General features: G+C 38.1%; 1 protein-coding gene across 1 annotated transcript in view; it reads left to right on the top strand.

The window, feature by feature from the left end:
- Positions 1–24,598, top strand: part of Ofcc1 (orofacial cleft 1 candidate 1) — a 277,373-nt gene that overhangs the window by 112,221 nt on the left and 140,554 nt on the right. Inside the window, exons 10-11 of the mRNA XM_031359413.1 lie at positions 18,260–18,342; positions 23,380–23,504. Coding sequence (XP_031215273.1) covers positions 18,260–18,342; positions 23,380–23,504 — 208 coding nt within the window. The remainder of the gene's footprint in view (positions 1–18,259; positions 18,343–23,379; positions 23,505–24,598) is intronic.

The raw sequence follows: 24,598 nt of genomic DNA, 5'->3' as shown, positions 1-24,598 counted from the left end.
CACAAATTGTGCCTTTGCACAATTAAAGACCCGCTAAATGAATAAAAGATTTAATCCATGTGAAAGTACATAAGACTTACTTTCATTTAACAATTACACTATGATAGTAGCTAAAGCATATGGAGTCAGAATAAAAAATTTGGTTGAAAATCTCAGTTTGCTACTGATTACAGTAGAATAATTGTGAAATAGCAAGTCTATTTAACTCTGTAAGAAAACCCCTTTCTTCTAGAATGACTATCCTCTCTGTTCTGCATGTCTACAAGCTCTATGAGAGCACCAAGTTTTCATAAGTTTTCTAGAACTCATTCTAATTTGTTTCATATCATCTTGTAGTTTCTAATTCTTTTATTTCTTGAATGCTAACACCCTTAATCATCTCTCTGTGTACTTGTTCAGAGATACATCTTTCCAGTCTTTGTTTGTTTGTTTTGAAACAGAGTATTATAAAGCTGGCTAGGCTGATCTTGAACTCACTACGTAGTTGAAGGTGACCTCCAAGTTCTGATTCTCCTAGTTCACCTTCTGAGTACAAGGATTCTCAATCTGGTTCCCTGGATTGAATTTAAGGCTCTGTGTTTGCTAGGCAAAGACTCAACCAGTTGTGTTGCATACCATTTTCAAAGAATGAGCACTTCTGAAAGACTACTTATGAATCACCATTTGTTGAAACTCCGAAGCAAACGTTAGACTGTGATATTTGGTCTCTAAGATTTTTTATTATTATTATTATTGGATAGATCTGAATCCTTTATCTGAGCACAAAACTGAGCTGCAGGGAACCACAGAATGTTTCAAAGTGATTTATCTGCATAAAGAGCTAACTACCTGCATTTTAAATGCCTTTACTGAAGATATGGAAATGCATAAAATATTCTAAGTCACAGAAAAGCTTCAACATTATTTAATTGAGATCTTTGAAAAAAGCAGCAATTTGTAAATTCTTCCTCCTATCTTCCCTACATCCTCTAGCTTCCTGTTTCTTTCTCTTCATCTTGCTTTCCTTTAAGCCCTGGGGTTGTCAGCTTTTAGCTTTATGTACAAGCAGAATAAGCCTCCTGGTACCTGTAGCACTGAAATTCCTAAACAGGCTTAACTGAAAAAATTCTTCTCACTGTTAATGGAGGACAGTAACTCTTCAACTATTAGCAAATTTTGTCAGAAAGGAAAGCATCATAATTTATATTCGTCTTGGGCTTATTTTCTGGGGTGTCACACCATTCCTCAGAATCAATTACAACATTTCACTTTATTTGATCCACTTCTATCTCAAAGTCATGTCTGAAACCCGCTGGAACTGAGAAAGCTTTAAACAGCACACAGGTCTGTAGATTGGTTTTGACAGGACTGTGATGTGGAGTCCTGCCTGAGCCCACAGTGATGCTAGCTGACAGCCCCTCACTGCTCCCGGGAGGAGGGAACATGTGGAAGGAATTGCTCTTTTCCTTTTCACAGTTTGTCATTTCCTCTGCAGGGCAGCCTCTGACCTCTCCTGAGATCCTGACACCCATACAGGAAGTGTTCCCACTGATGTAAAGGAAGTGGAGAGGCAGTTAATGCCAAGGAAGGAGGGATGAGGCGTGTCAAAATCATGTGGGGGACAGAGAGATGGGCTTAAAATGTTTCCAGCAGGTTAGACTCTGCTGTATTCTTTCCTGTGGAGAGCAGTACCCACTGATTGGTTGCTGTTCAAGGAGTCAAAACATTGTAGGGAAGCTACCTTAGAAATTGCCCCCCCACACACACAAACATACATCATGTGCCCCCCTTCTCTTTCTCTCCTCTGCATGCATGTCAGTGATTTTAAAAATAGAGGTGACAATAAAAACAGATATATCACAAGAAAATTGTCAAAAATAAGGTTGAAGGAAATATGCAAGTTGATGTGCCAACCTGCTTCAGGACATGAGTGTGTGGTGTATGCTTGCAATTACAGTTTGTGGGTTAGAGTCATGGCACACCAGAGCTTACATTTCAGACCCATGCCTATGCTCAGTGTTTTGTGTGGCCTGATGAATCCTCCATGGTTATCAAACAGTCCAGTAAAGTAACACAAGGGCTGAGGGCTAGGTGGTCAGCCACCCTGCTTTGACATTCTTTTCTTGTGCATGGTTAGAGACCATTCCAAAACATATGAGGTTATCAGGATTTCAGGAGTGAGGAAGGGATACAGTTTTAAAAGCACAGCTGTGCATCATTTAACAACAGGGTTATGTTCTGTGAGATCGATTGTGAGGCAATTCTGTCCTTGTTCAAATGGCTGAGCATATTTGTGGGAGCCAAGGTGGTGGAGCGTCCATTGTACCCGTGTAGTGGGGGAGAGCTAGGATCACTTACTGTGCCTGCTGCCTACTGAAGGCTTCTTAGGTGGCACAGTTTTAAACATTTGGAAACATTTTTCAAGGATGTGTATATTTCTAAGTGCACTCTTTGAAGAAGGGACAATACTTGTACCTCTGCTCTCTGACTCTGTTTTATGGGTATGTGTGTAGTATATATATGATCCTTAATCTTTTCAGATGGACTGCTCACTGAGCAAGCATGGTATGCATGCATGCATGCATATATGTATGTATGTATGTATATATATATTACATATGTAAATATATACTCAAATAGTCACTCACAAATATATACTCTCCTGAAAATAGTATTGTTTATCTTTGGTCAGTTTTTCTCATTTAATCTGTACCTCAGAATTAGATGAATGTCTAAAATAGCAAACACACAAGTGGGTATTGACAAGGAATTATACAGCTGTGTTTCTTGGCCAAATATGAGCCAGCATGATTGACCTATCAGGGTAAGAAAATGAGAGCACTCTGAAATAGCCTTGGGAACCATGGTTTAGGCAGAGTTACTGTGACACTTTGATGGGACCCACTTATCTCTGTCCTCACTATTTAATCTGAGGCTCCCAGGAGTGCTGATAACTGAACACAGACAAAAGTTGAAAGACAGAACTCAAGGGATAAAATATACTTTCTGCCTACTTTTCCTAACATGTGAGTCATGATGAACGAAACCAGGTCTGGCTGAGGAGGATTTGCCATTGAGTCATGACAGAGTGGCTGCCAGTCTAATGTGAATCCCAGTTGCTACAGTTTTGGGTCACAGGCTTTTATTTCAGGCTCATGCCTGCAAGCCCCAGAAGGTGGCATCTCCTTTGGCCAGTCCCATTTTTCTGAAAAAGATAAATGAGACTTCATATGAGTAGGAGAATCATTATTTTTTTTATTTATTGACTTAAATCTGTCTTATGTCTCTGTGTATGAATGTTGGCTTATGAGGGCCAGAGAACAATCTCAGGTATTGTCCTTGCCTTCTGCCTTATTTCAGAGAGGGACTCTTGCTTGCTTCCTGCTGTGAATGAAAGGCTAGCTGGCCCCACCCTAGCTTCAGGTTATTCACCTATTGCCACTTCTCATTCATCATAGGATTTAAAAATTTCCAGTTTATCAGTTTCTCCCTTTATGGATCCTATTTTGAGTGTCAAATCAAATATGATTTGGTTAGCCCTGGACCTTGAGAACTTTCTATCTTTTAAGTGCAAGTATATTTTTAGGGTGTCATATATGTGGAGTGATGCTTAGCTCATTCCACGAAAACATCAGATTGTCCCGATGCTGTTAGTTCAAAATCTTCTTCCTCCCATCAAATTGGTTCTATACCTGTTTTAAGAATTAGCAGTCGAGAAAAGTTCTGCAGCCTTACTTCTTCCTTACCCACAGCCTTCATGACCCGCCTCTCACTCTGCTAACGCCTCAGTCTTGATTCCCACAGCTGAGTCATATAGCTGGATACCAGGGACAGTGATTTCTCTCATTTGTTTTTCTTTGTTGAGATGATGTCAACCATTGTTTTTTCTTTTACTTCAGTATGATGTGTTTAAATAAGTGATTTAACATTTTGTAATTTTGAATCCAAAAATTCTGTACATGTTTTGTGAAGTTCATACCTAAGTGCTTTATTTTCCATGTATAAATGTAAATGGTTCTTTGTTTTAATTTTGTTTTTAGCAAGTGCATGGCTAGCACACAGATATATGACTCTCTTTGTGTTATTTTTCCGTAAAATGTTATGGATATTCACTGAAAAACTTTTTTCCCATTATGCTTATAAGTAAATATCATTGTACATGAATGCAGGTCCCCTCAGGAATCGGTAAAAGGTATCTGGTCCTCTGAATCTAGAGTGAATCCAGGTGAACGGGTGGCTGGTTGTAAGTTGCATGGTATAGGTCCTGGGAATTATACTCAGGCTCTCTGCAAGAGAATCAGGATCCCTTACCTACTAAGACATCTCTCTAGCCCTATTACTTGAAATTTTATGTTCAGTATCATGCTTTCTTGTAATATAGTTTTCATTTTTTCCTAGTACAAAGTATATGCCTATATGTACATAGGCATATACCCTCATGTCACTGTAAAGTACTCATAACTGCCAGAACTCCCAACTCTTTGTTAACAGTAGCAGTGAGAAAATATGTCTTTGTGTATGTGTACCTATATGTGCATGCAATGCATGTGTGTGTGAGTATGCACACACATGTGTTTACCTGTGCATATTGCATAAGAAGGCCAGTGGTCAAAGCTGGGCATCTTCTTGCTCTCCACCTTGGATCTTCTGCTCCCCACCCTGTATTTTTTTTTTTTGAGACAGGATCTCTCATTGGAACGAGAACTTGCAGCTTCAGCTAGACTGGCTTGCTGGGATCCTTCCTCCTTCCCTTGTCTGTCTTCTTCAGGCCAGGAGTGACCAGCATATGACACCACACCTAGATTTTCACACAGGTCCTGGGGATGAATTGTTCTTAAGCTCTCAACTTTTCACAGCAAAAAGTTTACCCATAAGCCCTCCTCTCCAATCCTCTTTGCTGTTTTTTTCTTTCTTTCTTTTTTTAAACAAGGGAAGAATTTAATTTTTTTCCTGGTTTTTAATCAATTTTTTGGTCTGTTTTTAGTCAAAAGGAAGCATTTCCTGGTACCACAAATGGGTTTTGAATTCCATAGAATTTAGTATTGTTTAATAAATACAATAATATGATTTGTGTAAGTGAGACCACAAGGGTGAAGGATTTAAACAACTGAATGCACATTGCATACGTAAAATAAACTCCAGTTTCCTCGTTCATATTTTTTTTCACATGGTGTTGGTTTCAATTTTCCAGATTCAACCTGCAAAGGACTTCTTCCTGCTAGTCTTACTTAGAGATACTGATCCACTGTCTTTCATTATGTCTTTTCTTTGTCTGCTTTTGATGTTAAGGTTATGGTAGCTACCTAAAATGAGTGAGTAAATGTGTTTTCCTCAACTTTCCAAAAGAGATTGTGTAGTTTAAGTAGTAAGTGTCTCTCACTGGTTCATGTGTTGACTGTTTAGTCTTCAGTTGGTGACACCATGGGGAGGCAGTGGAAACTTAGGAGCTTGGCCATAGATGGGGGTGGCGCTTTGCAGTAGGCATGCCTTGTACCTTTGAAGGTGATTCCTGCTCTGGTTTTATCTCTGCTTCCAAGTGAGCAAGGAGGTGAAGATGCTCCTCTGCTACCCAATCTGTCTGCCATCATTCTTTCAGAGTGCGTGGTGCCAAATAACTAACCATCAAAACCTCGGAAATGATGAGCTAAGGTGAACCCTCTAAGTTGTTTAGGCCAGCTTTGTCACGGAGCCCCTAAAACTGACTGACTTTTGTGAGATTCGGGATATTTAGAATTCCAAGGGAATCAGATGAGCCTGAAGTTTTATATTACTAATTCGACTTTTTAAAATCATTACAGGACTGTTTCAAAATATCTTATTTTATGCCTGCTTAATCTACATAGCAAGTCCCAGGAGAGCTAAAACTACATAGAGATATGTAACCTCAAAAAACAAACAAACAAACAAAAAACCAAAAAACAAACAAACAAAAAAACCCAACCAAACAAATAGCTTTCATGACCAAATGCTGCCATATGTAACACAGGGGAACTGGTCTACTTTTCCTTAGTCATTGAAGGTATGGACAAGACACTGTAAGAGAGATCTCCTTAATTTCTTTTCAATGGCTTTCTCTCCTTCCTGGTATTGGGTACCTGTATCTTCTCTCATCTTCCTTGTTGGTCTTCCTGCTTTATCAACTTTATTGTTTTTAAAGAATCAGCTTTTGTTCTATTGTTTATGAATTTTCCTTGATTTCACATTCATTGATTTATACTCATATTACAATCATTTTCTTCCTTCTCCTTGCTTTGTATTTTTTGTTCCTTATCATCATGTGGGACATTTGGTGACTGATTTTTCTTCTTTTTCCAATATAAGTATTTAATGCTATAAAATTTCTTCTTAGCATAAGTTCATCCCATCACATTAGTATGAATTTTTTCTTGAATTTTCATTAAAACTTTCTCTTTAAACTAAAGGTTATTTAGGATTGGCTGTTTATCTGCTCACATTTTTTTCTTCTTACCTTTCTGTTTTTGATCACTAGTTCAGCTTCACTATAACCATGGAATATGTTCTCAATGATTTCAGTTCTTCTAAATGTGATGAGGCTTGCTTCATGGTCCAAGGTGTACTTGAGAATTATCCGTAGGCACTTGGTAGGGACTGATTTACATATGTGTCTATGTGCATAGATTTTGTTTATTGGCTGTGTTTGTTATATCAACTATATCTTTCTTGTAGTTTGATTATTCTGTAATTCTTTCATCTGGGGAAGGAAGTGGTAGATTCCTTAACTATAGTTGATAATTCTTTCTCTCTTCAGCCCAATTTTTGCATTGTGATTGTTGAAGGTCCACTATTTGTCCCCTAAATTCTTGAGACTGCAACATCTTATTGGTACACTGATAATTGGATTATTATATAATGTTCTTTCATGTAATGATTTTTTTTGCTATGAATTCCTTTTTTATCTTATACTAATATAGTCAATCCTGACTTTTTTAATATTAGTGATTAATGATTGAATTTTTCAATTTTTTACTTTCATTTATTCCATTGAATAATCCTTGTTATATAATAATAATAATTATTACACAACCAGGTCATTTTTCAAAAGCTTATTTTGCCAATATCTATCTTTTAATTGAAGTAGTCAGACCCTACATTTAAGATAATTATGAGTATGATAGAGAATAAGTCTGGCATTTTAAATTTTGGTTTCTTCTTGCTTCTTCTGATGTTGTTCTCTTCCACTGGCTTCTCTGTATGTAGACTATTGAACACTAACTAGGATTCCATCCTTGTTTGCATATGGTTTTGAGGTGTGTCTCTTTGTTTGGTCTTCCTGTTGAATTCACTCATGTGATGTGTAACAATACTTCTGTCAACAGTAGGCTGATTATTGGGCAGTGGTCCTATGAGATTGTATCCACTAAGATCTTCTACCTCAACTTAGTTCCTGCAACCATATTCCATGATGCTTGTATAATACTTGTACAAGCCACTTCCTGTCATCATTATCCACATGATAATGTGCACATGTGGTATCACTTTTACCTGTCTGTGTATTACCATTTTCAATCAGTTGTGTATGGCTTTCTTCCACTCCAGGTCTCGTACTCTTCCTCTTTTGAAAATATCATTTTCTTGAAAACACGTGAATTACAAATTTTGTTTTTCTCAATAAAAATGATTTCTGAAGCTCATAAAAGAAAGGCTAGTGCATTGTGCATATGTTAATACCTGAGTCCTTAGTCTTTTCTGTTTTCTTTATTCCCTTTCCATGTACCTCCTGATTTCATTACCTTGCTTTTCTTTGTTGTAATCATTCTCTGAAGGTAGATGTTCTAGAGACATTTGTCCTTCTGTTTTTCTTCATCTGAGCATGTATTTTCTCCTTCATTCTTTAACAATAATTATCATATAAGATTTATGACTGGCAACATGTTGTTAGAACTTGAATGGTACTGAATTATCTCAGTGTGAATGACTCAGTTTGCTTCTTGGCTTCCCACTGGGGAATTTCTGCAAATGCTTAGGAGGATGAAGAGCTTCTATAGATGAGCACCTACTGTATATGACTAGGGAGGTAGTCTCCAGACTCAGGTCAAGAGCTACTTACGCTAGGTACTTGTGGTAGGATCCTTTATCCTGGTGCCACTTGGAAATATGTGGTTGTTCTATGAGAGAAATGTCTCAAGTAGCAGGAAAGGAGAGCATCAGAGAGGATCCTGGGCCATCCTGCCAATGACTTAGTGCAACTTCTCTTGAATAAGAAAGTAGGCAAGTACTCTTGAAAACTTTCTCTTTGACTTACAGATTATCTCTAAGAGTGCTTAACTGATGATTGCCTAACAACGTTCCTTCTGTCTTTCCATTTTGATTGCTAATTCAAATTTGTTGTGTTCATACAAGCTCATCTGTTGACCACATGAGCTTGAGTGTTGGCAGGTGCTCATAAAGCCACGTCTGTTATTTAGCAGATTTCTGTAATACTCAATACATACTTCATTATATATAGACCTTGCTGAATTAGGGTATCAATCTAAGACATCATCTATTCCTCTCTCAGATTTTCTAGTATCAATGTAACTTAAGTAGGTAAAAAAAAAAATTGTTATTACAAATAGCTTTGGTTTCTCTGAGTTCCATGGAAGCGTTAATTGATGATAAACAGGAAAAGTGCATAAACAGCACATTGATATTTCTGTATTATTTCATTGTCTGTAAAATGGAGAGTTTAATATTTTTAAAACTGAGGAGAAAAATGAAACTGATTTTTGCAAAAGGGTAGAATCTTCTCATATATGACAGAATTGGGAAATGTTTAAAGGCTATTTTTAAGGAGAAAAGCAAAATATATCCATTTTTATATTATGGTAATATTTTACTAGACAAGGCATGCAAGCATAAATATTGTGTAGTCTTATGGATGAAAATGATTCAAATGTTAGTGACGTGTTTGTAGACATTCTCTGCTGGCCGTGAAGTTCATTAACAACTTGAATTAAGTAAATAACATGTGCAAATGTCTTCACAAATGGAAATCTATTGTGTCCACGAGTATCACTCAAGTATCCTTTGGTATGTCCATCCACATGAGAAAGATATGGGCTTGCTGGTCTAGACAGGTTGAAGTTAATGATGACTTCATCATATTCTTGCTTCCAGTTACATTACAATATCCTTAAATATTAAATTATTGAGCCTTTTCATACTTCTAGGAAAGCAATTAATAAAATATTAGATACAGTCTATCATTCACTAAACACTTTAGGTGTCAGGGAGAATGACATAGGTTAAACACTCAATACGTTTGTCAACTGAATATTTAAATTTAGTTATATTTTAAATAGTGTGTGTGTGTGTGTGTGTGTGTGTGCCTAAGTATGTGGATATCAGCAGAGGCCAGAAGAGGCCATTGGATCACCTGGAGCTCAAGTTATAATTAGTTGCCAGCCACCTGACATTGGGTGCTGGGAACTGAACCTGGGTTCTCTGGAAGAGCAGCAGTCTCTCTTAACTCCTGAATCACCTGTCTAGCTCCAACTGTTAATCCCATTTTCCTCCTGAAACAAATAAGAGAAGAAGCTTATTTGTCTGTCTGTCTGTTTGTTTCCTACCACCATGGCACATGCTGACATTCTGGTGATTGAAGCATCTTGGCAGGTCCCAATCTTATTGGATTGAATCGTGCTAATAGCTCAGAATGCTGTCAACTTTTGTGTTTATACCAATCCCAATTTGTTTACTGTGCAAAATTAGTTGTTTGACTATAGTTTTGAGTTGGGTTAAACGGTTTGTTGAGTTTTCCTTTCTTCCTTTCTTCCTTCCTTCCTTTTTGTTTTTTATTGGATATTTTCTTTATTTACATTTCAAATGCTATCCCCTTTCCCAGTTTCCCTCTCTCCCAGGAAACACCCTATCACATCCTCCCTCTTTGTGCTTCTATGAGGGTGTTCCTCCACCCACTCACCTACTCCCACCTCCCTGCCCTCGATTCCCCTACAGTGGGGCATCTATCAAGCCTTCATAGGACCAAGGACATCTCCTTCCATTGGTGCACAACAAGGTCATCCTCTGCTACATATGCAGCTGGAGTCATTTGAACTCCTTTGTTGATGGCTTAGTCCCTGGGAGTTCTGAGGGGGGTCTGGTTGGTTGATATTGTTGTTCTTCCTATGGGGTTTCAAACCCCTTCAACTTCTTCAGTCCCTTCTCTAACTTCCCTGTTAGAAACCCCATGCTCAGTGCCAGCACACATCCAGAATTTGGAGTCAGTACTTTTGAAGCCAATAAACACATTAGTACTAGGATTTGGACCTGTGGCTGCAGCCATAGTCATTGTTGCACTCTGCTAAGAATTTGCAGTTTGTTGCTTATTTTTTGGCCTTTAAACTGTTCATTTGTCCTGTGAACTAGATTATGTGCTTCTGACTGTCAGTTAGCTGAATGCATTTCAAGTCAATTTACTAAAATAGTCACTGTTAAGCGGTATATTTGGGCAGAGTTGACACCTTTGACATTTTCTAAAATGGCAAAAATGGCTGTATTTAAGGCTATGATTTATGAATGTTGTGTGCCTCCAGAACCTTCATCTCTTTCTGGACTTTAGCTTAGCTACTGTAACTCCTTCCACATGCTGCTGAACAGGCACTTAATTAGTGCTGTATAATCAGATAGCTCATGACACATGGGTAGACAGACATTCATACAAACACAAAACCACAGTATTGATTCAAAAACAATGACATTACTGCTCCTTACACCTGTCTTTTCTCACAAGAGTAACACGGAGAACACAGAGGAAGCAGAGAGAGTGAAGAAGAAGGTCAACGGGTTGGTATTGCCTCTATGAAGCATGCATATGAAGCATGCATCGCTTGGCATAAATAGGAGACTCAACTTGCTATGATTAAAAAAAAAAAGAGCAGATTGAACCTTCAGTTGTCTTCTAGATTGCTAGCCTCTATTAAAAACTTCTTAAAATAATAGATAGGTTTAATTCCTCAAGCAAAAGAAAAATTATGTCATCGTAAGAATTTTCCTTATTTATTACATAGATGAGGCTTGACTGTGGCCAGAAAAGGAGGCAGATCTCATGTATTGCAAGTTTTAAATGTACCCGGCTAAGGTTTACTTAATTGGAACCTCCAGGCAATAAAGGAGCCCTTTTTAAAATTCTGTGATTCTTAATATGCTAAATAATGCAAAGCTTCCCTCTTGAAGCATGGGACACACATCTGGCAGCTTAACATTTAAATTACAGGGGGAAAACCGCCTCACTTCAGCAGTAATTTTCTGTAAGAAAAGAATAGGAAATGGAATACAACTGAGTTTAATTTCTGCTTAGATTTCCATCTTGTCTAATCGCAGGCATTTTTTTTCTTGGTTCTTTGTATTTATATTTTTATACGCACTTTCTGTACGTTTTATTAATCTTTAATTCGAGATGCTTCTCAGCATCAGAGTGCTTGGGAAAACGTGGTGCGTTTTACTTAGTGAATTGTTTTTGAAAAATCTGTCGGATTTCAAGCAATAAAAACAATAGGGTAGAAAATAAAGGGGAAATGGAATTTCAGAGACCCATAAAAATGTTTCTGACAAGAAGCAAGTGTTTTTCAGTGGGCTTCCCTTTCAAGGTTTAATTTTTTTTCCTCCAATATTAATGTTTCCTCTGTTTTGTCATTCTCTGGCTGTTTTTCATGCAAAAAGTTATTATGAGAGGCATTCTTTCTTTGTATTTCTCCAAAGGACAGTGTCAGATCCTTGATTAATTTTGCAAAGGTCATTTGGAAAAACCATTAAAAAACATGCCAAGTAAAAAAGATTAGCATACAGGGGGAAAATACACTTTCATAAACATATGCATTTATATACAAAGAGAGTACTATAATATTATACAATTTTGACAAGTGTTTTCCTTGTGTTTCTCATGTATTATTAAAAATATGACTGTTCCATTTATTTTGTCTGGGTGATACCCGCTGACATACTCCAAAGGCATCTGCGGGTTAGTGTGACTTGTAAACATTTTATCTTTTTCTCAACATAAGAGGACATGATCATTAAATAGAATGGTTTTCCAAAAATTAAAGGGGACTTTCAAAATAATTAACCTACATTTGTATTATTAACACATAAACTGGACCATAGGTAGCCCAGACAAGGACATGTCTTCATTTCCATCTTTTAATTAAGGTATTAAACAATTTTTCCATTTCTGGTTTTAATTATCATAGGGTAAGCTGGTACTATACTGAATTCTCTAATATTATCCACCACCAACCTAGAGAGAAAAACTGATACCGTCTAGGGTTCTGGTATCGAGAAACACGATCATGACACTTGAGAGCAGAGATATTTGTGTATGAGTCCTCACAGGTGATCTGGGTCCCTCTACCCAGACACACATTCCTCCAGCTGTCAAACGACATGCCATCACAGCAGAGGCATTCTGCTGAGTTGAAGAGCCAGAGCTCATTTTTCAGAGCAGCTCACAAAACTGGAGCCTGCAGAGCAGAGCTGGCAGCAAGGGGGTGGCCATTATGGAGTCCTTTCTGGTCTGGGACTGAGAGGTGAACAGGACACAGTCAGACTTAGACTAATGTGGGCATTGCTGAGGTACTGCATCCTGTGGCTATTGTAGAACGGGAGTGGAACTGCAGCAATTCTAGAGTAGGAACAGGAGGAAGTCAAGCCCAATGGGAGAAGTTATGTTAATAACTCATTGTGAATTTGATAGCAATTTCAAGACAATGTACCCAAAGTCTTTATGTTTGACTAAAGGGCCACACCCTGGAGAACTTACTCCAAATCTCCCTAGACCACCTTTCCATTACCTAGACTGCCTGTGGGCCATTAGCAGACACAGGCATGTTACTCTTTGAGACAGGTTATAGCCAAGTTAGGCAGGACTGGGTAAGCTCATGAGTTTTTCACAGACCCTTATAATAAGATATAAATTGGAGACTAAAAGTTTAAACATAGAAGCAAGTAAATGAACTGCTTACTACAAAAAAAAAATAGTAAAACCTTTCAGGGAAAGATAACAGAACCCAGGCTCTTCTGCACTATCTATAACAGAAATTGTAGTTAACACACACGTAAAGAAATGTGGAAATATGAACTATACTTATAAGAAAGGGAACTGTGAATAAAGGTAACTCCAATATGGCTCTCTTATTAAATGTATTAGAGAACATTATTTAAGAAGATAATATAGACCTATTCACAAACTTAAAGAAAAAGCAAAAGGAAATTTGGGATATTTTTTCCATAGACAGGAACTCATCAAACAAAACAAAACTAAACAGAAGCCAAGCAACCAAACACAAAACTGAAATTCCAAGGCTACAATAATAAAGGAAGAAAAGAATAGTAAAAAAGGAAAAAATGCACTTCAAAGGGGCCTCAGATTGGATTCTATGAAAGTAGATAAAAAGAAGAGAGGTGGGGAGAAGGGTTTGGATCTAAGAGGAATTGGGGGAAGGTATGGGCAATTAATATAATAAAAACACATGGTATAAAATTATCAAAGATTTAATGATTAAAAATTTAGAAAGCAATTACTGAAAATTTCCTCAAACTTGAAAGAAAAAAAAAGTCAATTCACAGGATTGAACATCCTCAGTTAAGCTGAATATCAAACATGCAAAATAGCCATGTATTGGAAACCTCATGGCTGCCATGCTGAATCTCCAGGGTGAAGTGAAAATCCTGACAGTAAGAAGCAGGAAAAATCAACATATTCTATAATAAAAACAATGCTGTCGATCACCAAGTGGCTGACATAAACTCACAGGGGTTGGGACAGCATGTACCAAGCCTGTTCGAGCCCCAAGCAGAACAAGCTCCAATTCCAGCTATCGCCACAGGGTTAATGTCACTTGTTAGCCTCTGGGAGATAGAGACACTTTTCCCTAAGAGTGTGTAGCCCCTCCTAACTAAAGATTACGCACCCAAGAATATTCAGACAATGCAAGTTGAAGGAGTAACTTTAAAAAGGTACAGATTTGAGTGGGAAGAGAATAGTGTGGGAGTGGAGTCAATCCTAAATCAGATATCTTCATCAAATCCTCCCTCAGGGTTCAGGGTACTCTGGGGAAGAGGGGGAAGAAAGTTCATAAGAGCCAGAGGGGACTGAGGATGACAGGAAACAGTGCTTCCCAGACCTTTACAGGACTGACACATATGAACTCACAGAGACTGTGGAAGCATGCACAAACCTTGCACAGGTTCACACTAGATGGAGTCTCTGTGTTAAGTGGGGAAAATGGATACAAGCCCCCATCCCTAACCCAGCAGCTCTATCCAGTAGCTTGTAAATAACTTGCTAAGGAAAAATTAGTTTTCCCCAATGGAGTTTCACTGGAGGTATACTTAAGGGCAGAACCTGTGCCCAGCAGTAGATGGCCAACACCAAATGAACTCTATGGTATTTCTGCAGACTTTTGTTCATATCACTTTGTTTTTTTGGGGGGGGTCATCTTACCAGTCTTTTGATTGTATATTATGTTTCTGATTTTGTAGTTTTATTGGTGAGTCTGTGTGTATGTGTGTGTGTGTGTGTAAATGTGTGTGTGTGTGTGTGTGTGTGTGTGAGAGAGAGAGAGAGAGAGAGAGAGAGTCAGAAAGAGAGAAACAGAGACAGAGAGTCAAGAGAGACAGAGAGGGTTTCTTGTTCTCTCTCTCTCTCTCTCTCTCTCTCTCTCTCTCTCTCTCTCTCTCTCTCCTGGTTTGTTTTCTCTTTTTGTTTATCTATTTGTTTATTTTAAGAAAGAGAAAGAAGTTGTAGATTAGGGTGGGTGTAGAGGTTCAAAGGATCTGGGAAGAGATGAAGAAGGTGAAACTACTCAAAATATATTGTCTGAAAATATTGTTTTCAATAAAAAATTAGTATACCTACATTAATACATACTATAAAGAATCTGTATGTAGACTTTAAGCTAAAGACAACAAAACCCAATAAGCAACATATGACAGAGATTGAAGACTCGTGCAATAAAAACAAACAAACAAACAAATAAATCTGAATAAAAATAAAGAAAAGGAAACATGGTTTGGAGAAAATGTTCATAAATCACTGTTAGGACTATAACATGGGATAAACATTCTGCAAGACTTGAAGGGTATTTTAATTAAGTGAACATCTATCAAGTAATGTAAACAATGTTACTCTTTTTATATTTCCCAAAAGTTATATACATTTTTGCCCATGAGAAGACATGGGCATGTCTTGTCTTAGCAACTCTCTGAGTGGAAGGACCCAGAGCTAGAATCAAATATTACATCATCCCATAGATGTAAACTCTTGTGACTGGTTTCTAACTTACAGTAATAGAAATCTGGTCAGGTTTTGCTACAAGACTCTGTGTGTGTGTGTGTGTGTGTGTGTGTGTGTGCAGGATCCAATAGCATCTTTGGGTGTGTGCACGACAAAGAAATGCTTTATGATTGACTTGTGGGCTAGATACATAGGATTTAAATTTTTCAAAACCTCTGCGCTTATGGTATTTAAATCATAAGTCAACAATTTGAACTTCAAAGTACTAATTAGACTGAAGTGTTTTGAAGTTAGCCAGGCATAAATCAGACATAAAGTGCCTGGGCTTCTCATCCAAATTGTTGAAATTTCAAGGAAAGAGGTAACATCCTCCTTGCCTTTCACCTTAAACACACAGCATAGGGCTGGAGTGCAGAGGTGAATCATACACACATGGGGGAGTTTGTGATGAATCATAGCACCAACCTCAGGTCTTAAACTATCTATGCTTGGTCCACACTAACAGTGATGGGAGACGTTATCAACAGAGCTGGGGCCCTTGTCCTGCCCACATTTTTCTTTAAGCTGGTCCTAAAAGGAATGGATGGACCACAGCTCTTATATACAGTGTACTTTATTTCTGACTCTTCCTGTGTCTTTTCTGTATCTTAAAAGTCATCTCATCACTGATGCCCTCCTGGGATGGAGTGTTCAAGGATGGAACGGAGAGACTATATCTTGTGTTAGTGTGGACACTGAAACTGCTCAGCTTTCTCAAGCTGACTTCTCTCCAGTGGAAACAATTGTAATCGCTTTTAGACATCGCCTTCCATATCCTTTAACTTCCTAGGGGTTTGGCCTCTCCTAACACTCCTTTTCCAGAGTCAGGCACCCACCAGTCCACATCTAACTTTGGTCCCTTTGTATATGACTATACGTGGGAAAAGAAAATAACAGAGTTGAATTGAGACACACAGCAGAACACAGACCTTAAAAAGGGGACTTCAAAACAGAAATGATCTCAACTCAGTCCAACCAGCAATTCAGAGAATTGGAATAAATGAAGTAGAAAAGCAAGCTAAATAAAAAAATAAATAGTGTTTTATAACATTGGAAAATTTCTCAAGTATAAAATAGACTATCAAAAGGAGTTAGTAAGAAAATTCTGATTATACAAACTATACAGTACATGCTCAAGAGAGAATGACAAATAAGAGTTACATACCTGTAGATTAATCAAGAAATATCAGGATAGTAGAATAAAAATAGATGTGAAGAGGGTGCCAGTAGCTGGAAACCTAACATTTAAGATTTTAACAGGTCTAATTCTTTTAATAAGTGCATTTTAATAATAAAATGTATACTTTATTGCAAGTATGAAATAACATTATGACATACATGCAGCAAATGACATATGTATTATACAAAAAAGAACCTGACAAGGATTCTATATGAAAGAGGACAAGAGAGGTTCAGTAGTAGATGTTACTGTCTCTGGCTATAACACTAATTAGTAATTTAGAAATGGTCGATTTGTAGCAAGGATTTTGGAAAATGGATTTTATTATATAGAGCTTGCATGTGTGTGTGTGCATGTGTGTGTGGTATGGACGGATAGATGCATGTTGGCATTTTGTAGCTGCATTTGTGTGTGCATGTGTCCAGGTATGCATTGCCTATGGAGGCCCAGAGTTAATATGGGGACACTTTCTTGATGGTCCCCCATCTTATTCTGTCAGGTGAAGTCTCTCAATTGAACCAAAACCTCTCTAATGCAGTTAGTCTAGCTAGTCAGCTTGCTCCCAATAGTCCCTTGTCTCTGTTATGATGACAGTAGGCAAACAAGCCCACTTGCCATTTATATAATTCTGGGCATCTGAAGCGCAATATTCTTACTAGCACAGCTAGTGGTATGTCCGTCTTCTGGGACCCAATATAAACTTTGAAAAATCAGCTTACTGATCATTACTGTAGTTGCTACTTGTAATTCCAATAGTTGAAGCCCTCTTAGGCAGGATGATAATGAGCAAGAAGGCACCCTCAACTACATAGTGAGGCTATTATCAATGACAAGAAGAGCTACTTATCATCATCTATTAATATTTAAGACAGATATTAACTTTGTTCCAGCTGTTCTTCCAAAAAAAGAACACTGAGATGATTTTGTTGTCTTGATCTCTTAGGTAGAAATAAATAAAAATAAATAAAGAATAAATAAATGAATGATTGCTGGAAGAGAATAGTTCAGTAAGTTACTTTTCCATGGCGCCATGATCCTATGCTACATGAAAAATACAGTGGGCTTCAATTTCTGATTTAAAAGGAATTCAATCAGATATCATTGAGTAAGAGAGAATATAGGAAGGTTCATACAATATTTTTTATCTTTTATATCTTTTATCAATACCTATGTGAACGCATATATATATACAGGTATATGCATATATATACCTGGAGTATGAAATACAGGATGGCATGCATAACATGGCTTACATGAACAGGTGGAGTTAGGAATTCCTTGGCTATGATATAAACTTAGTTACAATATGACAGAGATCAAGGGGAAAAAATTCAGCTTAAGGGAACTAATACATTCATGTCTTAGAAAGATGACAAATTTCTCATTGAATTAAAAGTAGAAGTTTATATGAAAGCATATGCTGTGGTTGTATTTAAGCTAAAAGTATCTCTGTATTAATATTTATCTATCTGTTCTAGCTATTATCTATCATCTCTATCTATCTCCCTATCTATGTTTTATATCTTTTCTAAGCTTTGTATAAGCTCTTTTTAAAAATTATTTATTATTATATGTTAAGGACACTGTAGCTGTCTTTAGACACACCAGAAGAGGGCGTCAGATCTCATTACGGGTGGTTGTGAGCCACCATATGGTTGCTGGGATTTGAACTCAGGACCTTCAGAAGAGCGGTAGGTGCTTTTAACCACTGAGCCATCTCATCAGCCCTGTATAAGCTCTTATATGCCAATTCTATAAGATTACATAGCTGGTAAAATGAAAATCTCTATAATAATCTATTTTTGTCACCTTTTTGTTTTTAATTCTAGAGATTATTTCTAAAAAACCTGACCCCTGCCCCAGGGGCTGTGATCTGTGCCTCTTCAAAGATGCCCATGACTTATATGCTAAGGTAAGAGGAAGGCTACTCCTAGAAAGACCATGAAAATAGTAATTACTCATTATTAGCTCTGATTTCTTACAATGTATTTCCAGGCTGATGGTAGTTTGTTCTTCAAAGCAGGTTTTAAAGTGTGGATATGCTAAAGCGGCGAATGTCTGACAAGTCTGCAGAGCCAATAAAGTTTTATTACATCTCATTCAGACTTCTATATGCTATTGGCAAGTTTAGTTTAAATTAATCTGTCTGGGTGGCTTTCCATCTTGAGAGGACAATTAGAAAATGTGTTAATCATGCTGTGTTTCTAGAACAATAGACAATATTTAAACCGGTCTAGAACTGGTTTATATGGGTTTTTCAGTTATGCTTAGGAAAAATGATACAGATCCATATCATCTCCTCCCCGCCCCCAGCTTTGAGTGATCTTAACAAGGGGCGATTGTCAGGGAGAAAAATATCTATGGACCTGCTAGGACATCAGCCTTATAAAGCTTTCCTCAGGTTCTAATGCTTACTGTTAACAATAAGCTTTGCAACAAGGAGAAAGCAGGAAAGATGGACACGAATAAAATGACTATAAAACAACAAAAATATCCCTATTTTATGAGTTTGCCCATTCAATTAAGCAGTTTCCTTCCTTCTTTTCTTTCTTCTTTTTTCCTCCCTCCTTCCCTCTCCTCCTTCTTTCATTCCTTGATTTTTCTTCCTTCATTTCCTTTCCTCTTTTCTTTCTCTCTTCTCCCCCTCCCTCCTTCATTCTTTTCATGGTAAGAAATGAAGCGAAGGCCTTACCCCCAGCAGGCATGCACTGTACTGTTCAGCTCGGGACTGTTCATCTTTATATCCAGTCCCTTCTCACACTATATTTTGAGACAAGATCTCACTGTTACCCAGATAGGCTTCAAATTTCCAGTCCTCCTGCCTCAACCTTCTTCACCATGAACTGCCCTTCAGACACACTAGACTCCTAAGTAGGCCTGCATTTTCACTTGGTGTTTGAAACTCCAGTTGATATTCATTGAGCAGCTACAGAGGAATAAGGTTTATCCTGAACTTTGGAAGAGAAGCACTGGTTCTTCAAATATCAAAAGTCAGAGAACCATTTTGTATGTGTGGCTGTGGAAAGATGGGAGTGCTGGCTATCCTACGCTAGGCAGAAAGAGAAGCCCAATGGGGTTAGTTGCTGGATGGAGTCAGACAAGTTTAACCCTGAACTCTGAAGCCTGAGATCCTTTATCTCTCCTGTAACAGTCTTTGGTTAACACATTGGTGTGGATTTGAAAAGAAGAAGCAGTGCTTGTGTTGTATGGTTTTAAGTTTAGACTGACAATTTGATGCTGATATATATATATATATATATATATATATATATATATATATATATATATATGCATATGCATGTGTGTGTGTATACATATATGGGTGGTATTAGCAGAAACAACAGAAACAAGGGCATGTCATGTTAATTTGCTTTGATTCCTATGTGCACCTGGCATTTGTTGTTGTCTATGGCTTGCAATTCTGTGATCTTATTAATACAGGCCTCAGCCTCAAATCTTTCTATCCTGCCTGCTGTCAAGAAAAAAACAAAAACCACTGCTGAGTGGAGCGTTGCTCTCACTGGCACTGTGGTTTCCCTAGCTGTCTTCTGATCTTCCCAGGCCAGTTCAAAAGCATCTGTAATCCTCAGGATTCAGTCTTCAGACACTGTTTCCTCTTTCCGTGGCCTCATCCTTTGATGAGAACAATCCCTTGCTCATCATCTGGCCAGATGGGCAGATGAACATCTTCCCTACACATCATGCTCAAAGCCGCTGCAAGGTGTCTGGGATGTAGGACTGCTGCTGACGGGAGCCTCCCTGTGCTGACAAAGTAAGGCTTCTCTACAGAGCTGTGTCCCTGGCCTCTGAAATGGCAGCTCTCTCTCTTCTCTCTCTCTCTCTCTCTCTGGGATCCCTATGTCCTCACCTCTGGCCTTGGGTCCGGGGTTTACGGAAGGAACTATGGTGAGAGGACAAAAACATCTGAACACGAATCCAGGAACTCTGAACTTTGGTTTGACTGGAGATGCAAATAGACCTAGAGGTTATAAGCTCAGAGGACCTTCCTCTATTCTACAAAGCTTCTTAAATACCTGCCATAGATGCACCAGAGAGGGGGTTATACACCCACTTGATAACTTAGTCCACACCATCCTGTGCGGATTTGCTTATCTATTAATATTATAAAACATCCAAGGGATCAAGGGTTAGGGGATGTACTCCTCTTGCAAAGGATCCGAGTTCCATTCTAGCAACAGTATCGGGTGGTTTACAACTGTCTGTGACTCAGGCCCCAGGGAATCTAATGACTCTGTCCTTCATGCTCACCTGCACTCAAATGCACACATACTCATATTCAGACACATGCATTTAGACAGAATTAAAAACAGAATGACATTAAAAAAGAAAACATTTGAGGGCTAGGGCCTCACTCCTAAGCAAAACTACATAAATATAAAATTATAAGTGTATTATAATATTATACATAATAAATATATGATACAATATTGTCTTAAAAGTGTAAGTATACACTATTATGACAATATTTAAAATATATTTTTCATTTTTATATACATGTGTCTATGATTTCTGTTTATAAAGAAAATCATAATAGGTTATAATATAATTGTGAGTATATGTGAGTCTGAGTTGACTTTCATTAAACCAAGATCTTATCTGTATAAGACAACAAGTGTCTCTATTTCTAAGACTAAGCCTTTGGTTCACCACTGTATCCATCTGTACTCATTAAACATGGGATGGACATATGTGTGCGTCTTCTGTGGATAGTCTGTTTAGCTTCTCACTACAGCATGGGAACTATGCATTTAGTTTTCCAAAACCTCTCAAGACACATTTTTGAAGTATATTTAATGTGTGTGTGTGTGTGTATATATATATATATATACATATATATATATAATATATATAATGTGTGTGTGAATATATATATATATATATATATATTCAAATGCTTATTCTTTAAAGAAAATATAAAGGTTTAGGTGAGTTTTGGAAATTATCCATATTTTTCTTTATGACATAGCTATTGGAGGTGACATTCATTATTGTAATGTGCGTAAAATGACCTAATAATCACTTCTTGAGCTTCTAGCATGGTCTTATTATCATGCTAGGTGATGTGAAAGACTCAATGAGATATACTGAATCCCACCTTTGTCAGGTTTAGTTGAGAAACAGGATAGATATTCATAGACTAACCAAACAGAAAACAGTACCAATCAATGGTCTCTAACATAAACCACCTGCATTTTCACGGGCCAAGGTGGTCAGTGTATAAGCCTAATCAATACAATAGGTATTGGTATCCATTTCGGTTTTTGTTTATCTTCATTTATTAAATTTATGTATATGCGTGTTTCCTGCACGTATGTCTTTGCTCTATGTGTATGCCTGGCCCCCTTAGGATCCCTTAGGGATAGGGTCACATACAGATGTTTGTCAGTTACCAAGGGGCTGCTGGGAATCAAACCCAGGTCTTCCATAAGAGCATCTAATGCTCTTAGCCACAGAGTTATCTCTCCAGGTCCTGTTTCAGCTTTCTAGCAAGGAAGATAGACTAAAAACAAGAAACCCATAAAGTAGTGGAATCAACTTATAATCTAAATGGCTACAAAGGCATATGGGGTGATTCAGAGATCTCATATTTTCCCCAAGAATTTTGACACTCTTCACCTCCCATAGCAATGAGGTAATTGAGAACACCAGTGTGAATAATCTGATCAGAATGATTTTTCTTGTTTGAAGAGCTCTACAGGCTACACAAGATAAAAGGGACCACAATAAAAAAGTATTTCAAATTCATGGCTGTCATAACCGGATTTTGTTCTTAAAGTAATCAAACCAATCAATTCCATATAAAGGAAATAAGCCTCGTGGGGTTCACTGGGGATTTGATGACATATTGGCTCCACCTGGGTTTTTATGGACTTCCTGGTTACTGTAACCTGCTGACTCAAAGCCGAACTTGGCAATTGCAAAATAAACTCTGAGCTATGCTGAAACTTGGATCAGCAGAGATCAAGGAATTTCAAACAACCAGCCCCTAACAAATGACAACAGAAAGCATGAGGAAGAGAAAGGTTTTTAAGGCAGATGTTATAAATTCAACACCCAGTGTTCGACTGTTCTGGGCTCATGCCCTTCAAACCACTTTCTCTAACTAGACTTTGTACTAAAATCTTCTGGGAGATGCCCATACATGATACAGGTAAAACTTGAGGTGTCTCAGTGGAAGCAGAAGAGAGAGCCCTGCTGGGTTCACTGCTTTCCCTCTTCCACTCTCTACCATAGCAGGGCTCCCAAATATCACAGGTTGGATGACAGGTCTCTCCGTACAGCATCATGTCGAGTGATTCTTTTAAATGAGTCTGATAAATTAGATTCACAGACACTGTACAAGTGCTGAGCTTAAGGTTATGCTGATGAAAGTCCTAGGTTAGGGACTCAGAGGTTAATGGTTGCAAAGCTAGTGTGCAATGGCCTGCTGGAGCATGTAGCAGAAGAGGACAGAGTCTTAACTCCTCAAATCCTTCTGTCCTGTGTTGGAATCCAGGTACCTTCTTTTTCTCTATAGACTGGCTGGTTGAGTCTCCTTTCAAATGCTTTTGCTAAGAACTGATAGAAGGTACATTCGTTTTGTTTGCTTGTTTGTTTGTTTTTGTTTTTTGTTTTTTTCCCACGGGGAACAAAAATCCTGATTGGGTGACATAGCATAATCATGGTTGCATTTGCCATTTAGTTGCAAGAACAATGACAGGCCATTTAGTGTGCTTTAGCACAGTGAATACCCTATGCTCTTGCCCTGGTGTAGAGAATTATGAGAGAATACCAAGTAGGAAGCAATGCCAAGAAGTACCACTAACTTATTTTGTAATCAGTGATTCCATAGGCCACCCAGTAGAAAGGACTCTTGAATGTAGGTGAACATTTCATCTGCTATTAATAAAATACTTCATGTTTTTCATTGATTAATTCTCCTAACAAGGATGCTAGTTTGGCTGCTCACTCTGTGAAGGAAAGATCTACTGTGTGGAGACCTGGAGATTCTGAAGATTGCTCAGGGAATATGTCTTACCTAGAGGAACTGGAAAAACACCGTTTTTCAGTTTGGTGAGTGACTGTGTTCTGCGTTTTAATTTTTAAATTTAAATTCCTTGATTCCAACACATCTTTGCCATATTCTCTTTTATTTATTTAGTCCACAAAAATAATTACATACTCATTGTGCTCTGTAGTACACCTGCCTTGTCCTGGAGATGTATGTTCCCAGTTCATGATAGATGTGAATGTGTATAGTATGTTATGGATGGTTTTAAAAAAATATTTTCACAAAATGCCACATAAAAAAGATAATGATCAAATTGACTAAAGAACAAAGACAAGGTCCCTGAGAAAGTTGGAGCCAAGTCCTTTTTTATTTTTATTTTTATTTTATTTTGTTACCAATCATTGCATTTGTTTACATCTCAGATGATATCCTACTTCCACGTTACCCCTCCACAAACACCACATCCCATCCCCATCTCCTTCCTCCTCTTTGCCTCTATGAGGGTGCTCTTCCACCCACTTACCCACTCTCGTCTCACGCTCTAGCATGCCCCTATGCTGGGGCATCAAACTTCAACAGGACCAAGGTCTTCCCCTCCCATTGATGTCAGATATGCCATCCTCTGCTACAAATGTACCTGGATCCTCCCCGTACACTAAACTACTTGGTTGGTGGTCTAGTCCCTGGGAGCCCTGAGTGGTCTGGCCGTCCAACGTTCTTCCTATGGGGTTTCAATCTCCCTCTGTGGAGCCACGTCTTAAAGAGGAGCCTGTGGTACGGTGGAGGCAAAAACTGAAGACTAAACTGGGTGTGGCTGGTAGCTCAAGCTGAAATCTTGCGTTCAGATGTCATTTGGGAAGACCTTAACTATTGTTGTTATTTATTACTCTCCTCATGCTTGTGGTTGTATTTGTACAAACACACGAAACAAGGTGAGAAAAGTGTTCAGAGTGGAGGTGCTCCGAAGGAGGAAACACATCATCTTCTAGCGACGGGTTTGTCTAAGAACCACTGTGACCTTGTGACAGAGGCAATAAGCTTGCTTGCAAAGGACAAGAAGGAGACAGCAGAAGCTCAGGTCATGTGCTCCCATCACCGCTTTTCAGCCCACCGCAAGGTCTTTTCCTTAAATGCTTCTCGTTGGGCAATTTATCTG

This window comes from Mastomys coucha, unplaced genomic scaffold (assembly GCF_008632895.1).
Source record: "Mastomys coucha isolate ucsf_1 unplaced genomic scaffold, UCSF_Mcou_1 pScaffold7, whole genome shotgun sequence".
NCBI lineage: Eukaryota > Metazoa > Chordata > Mammalia > Rodentia > Muridae > Mastomys > Mastomys coucha.
Note: the sequence above shows the minus strand (reverse complement) of the source record. Positions and strands in the feature narration are given on the sequence as shown.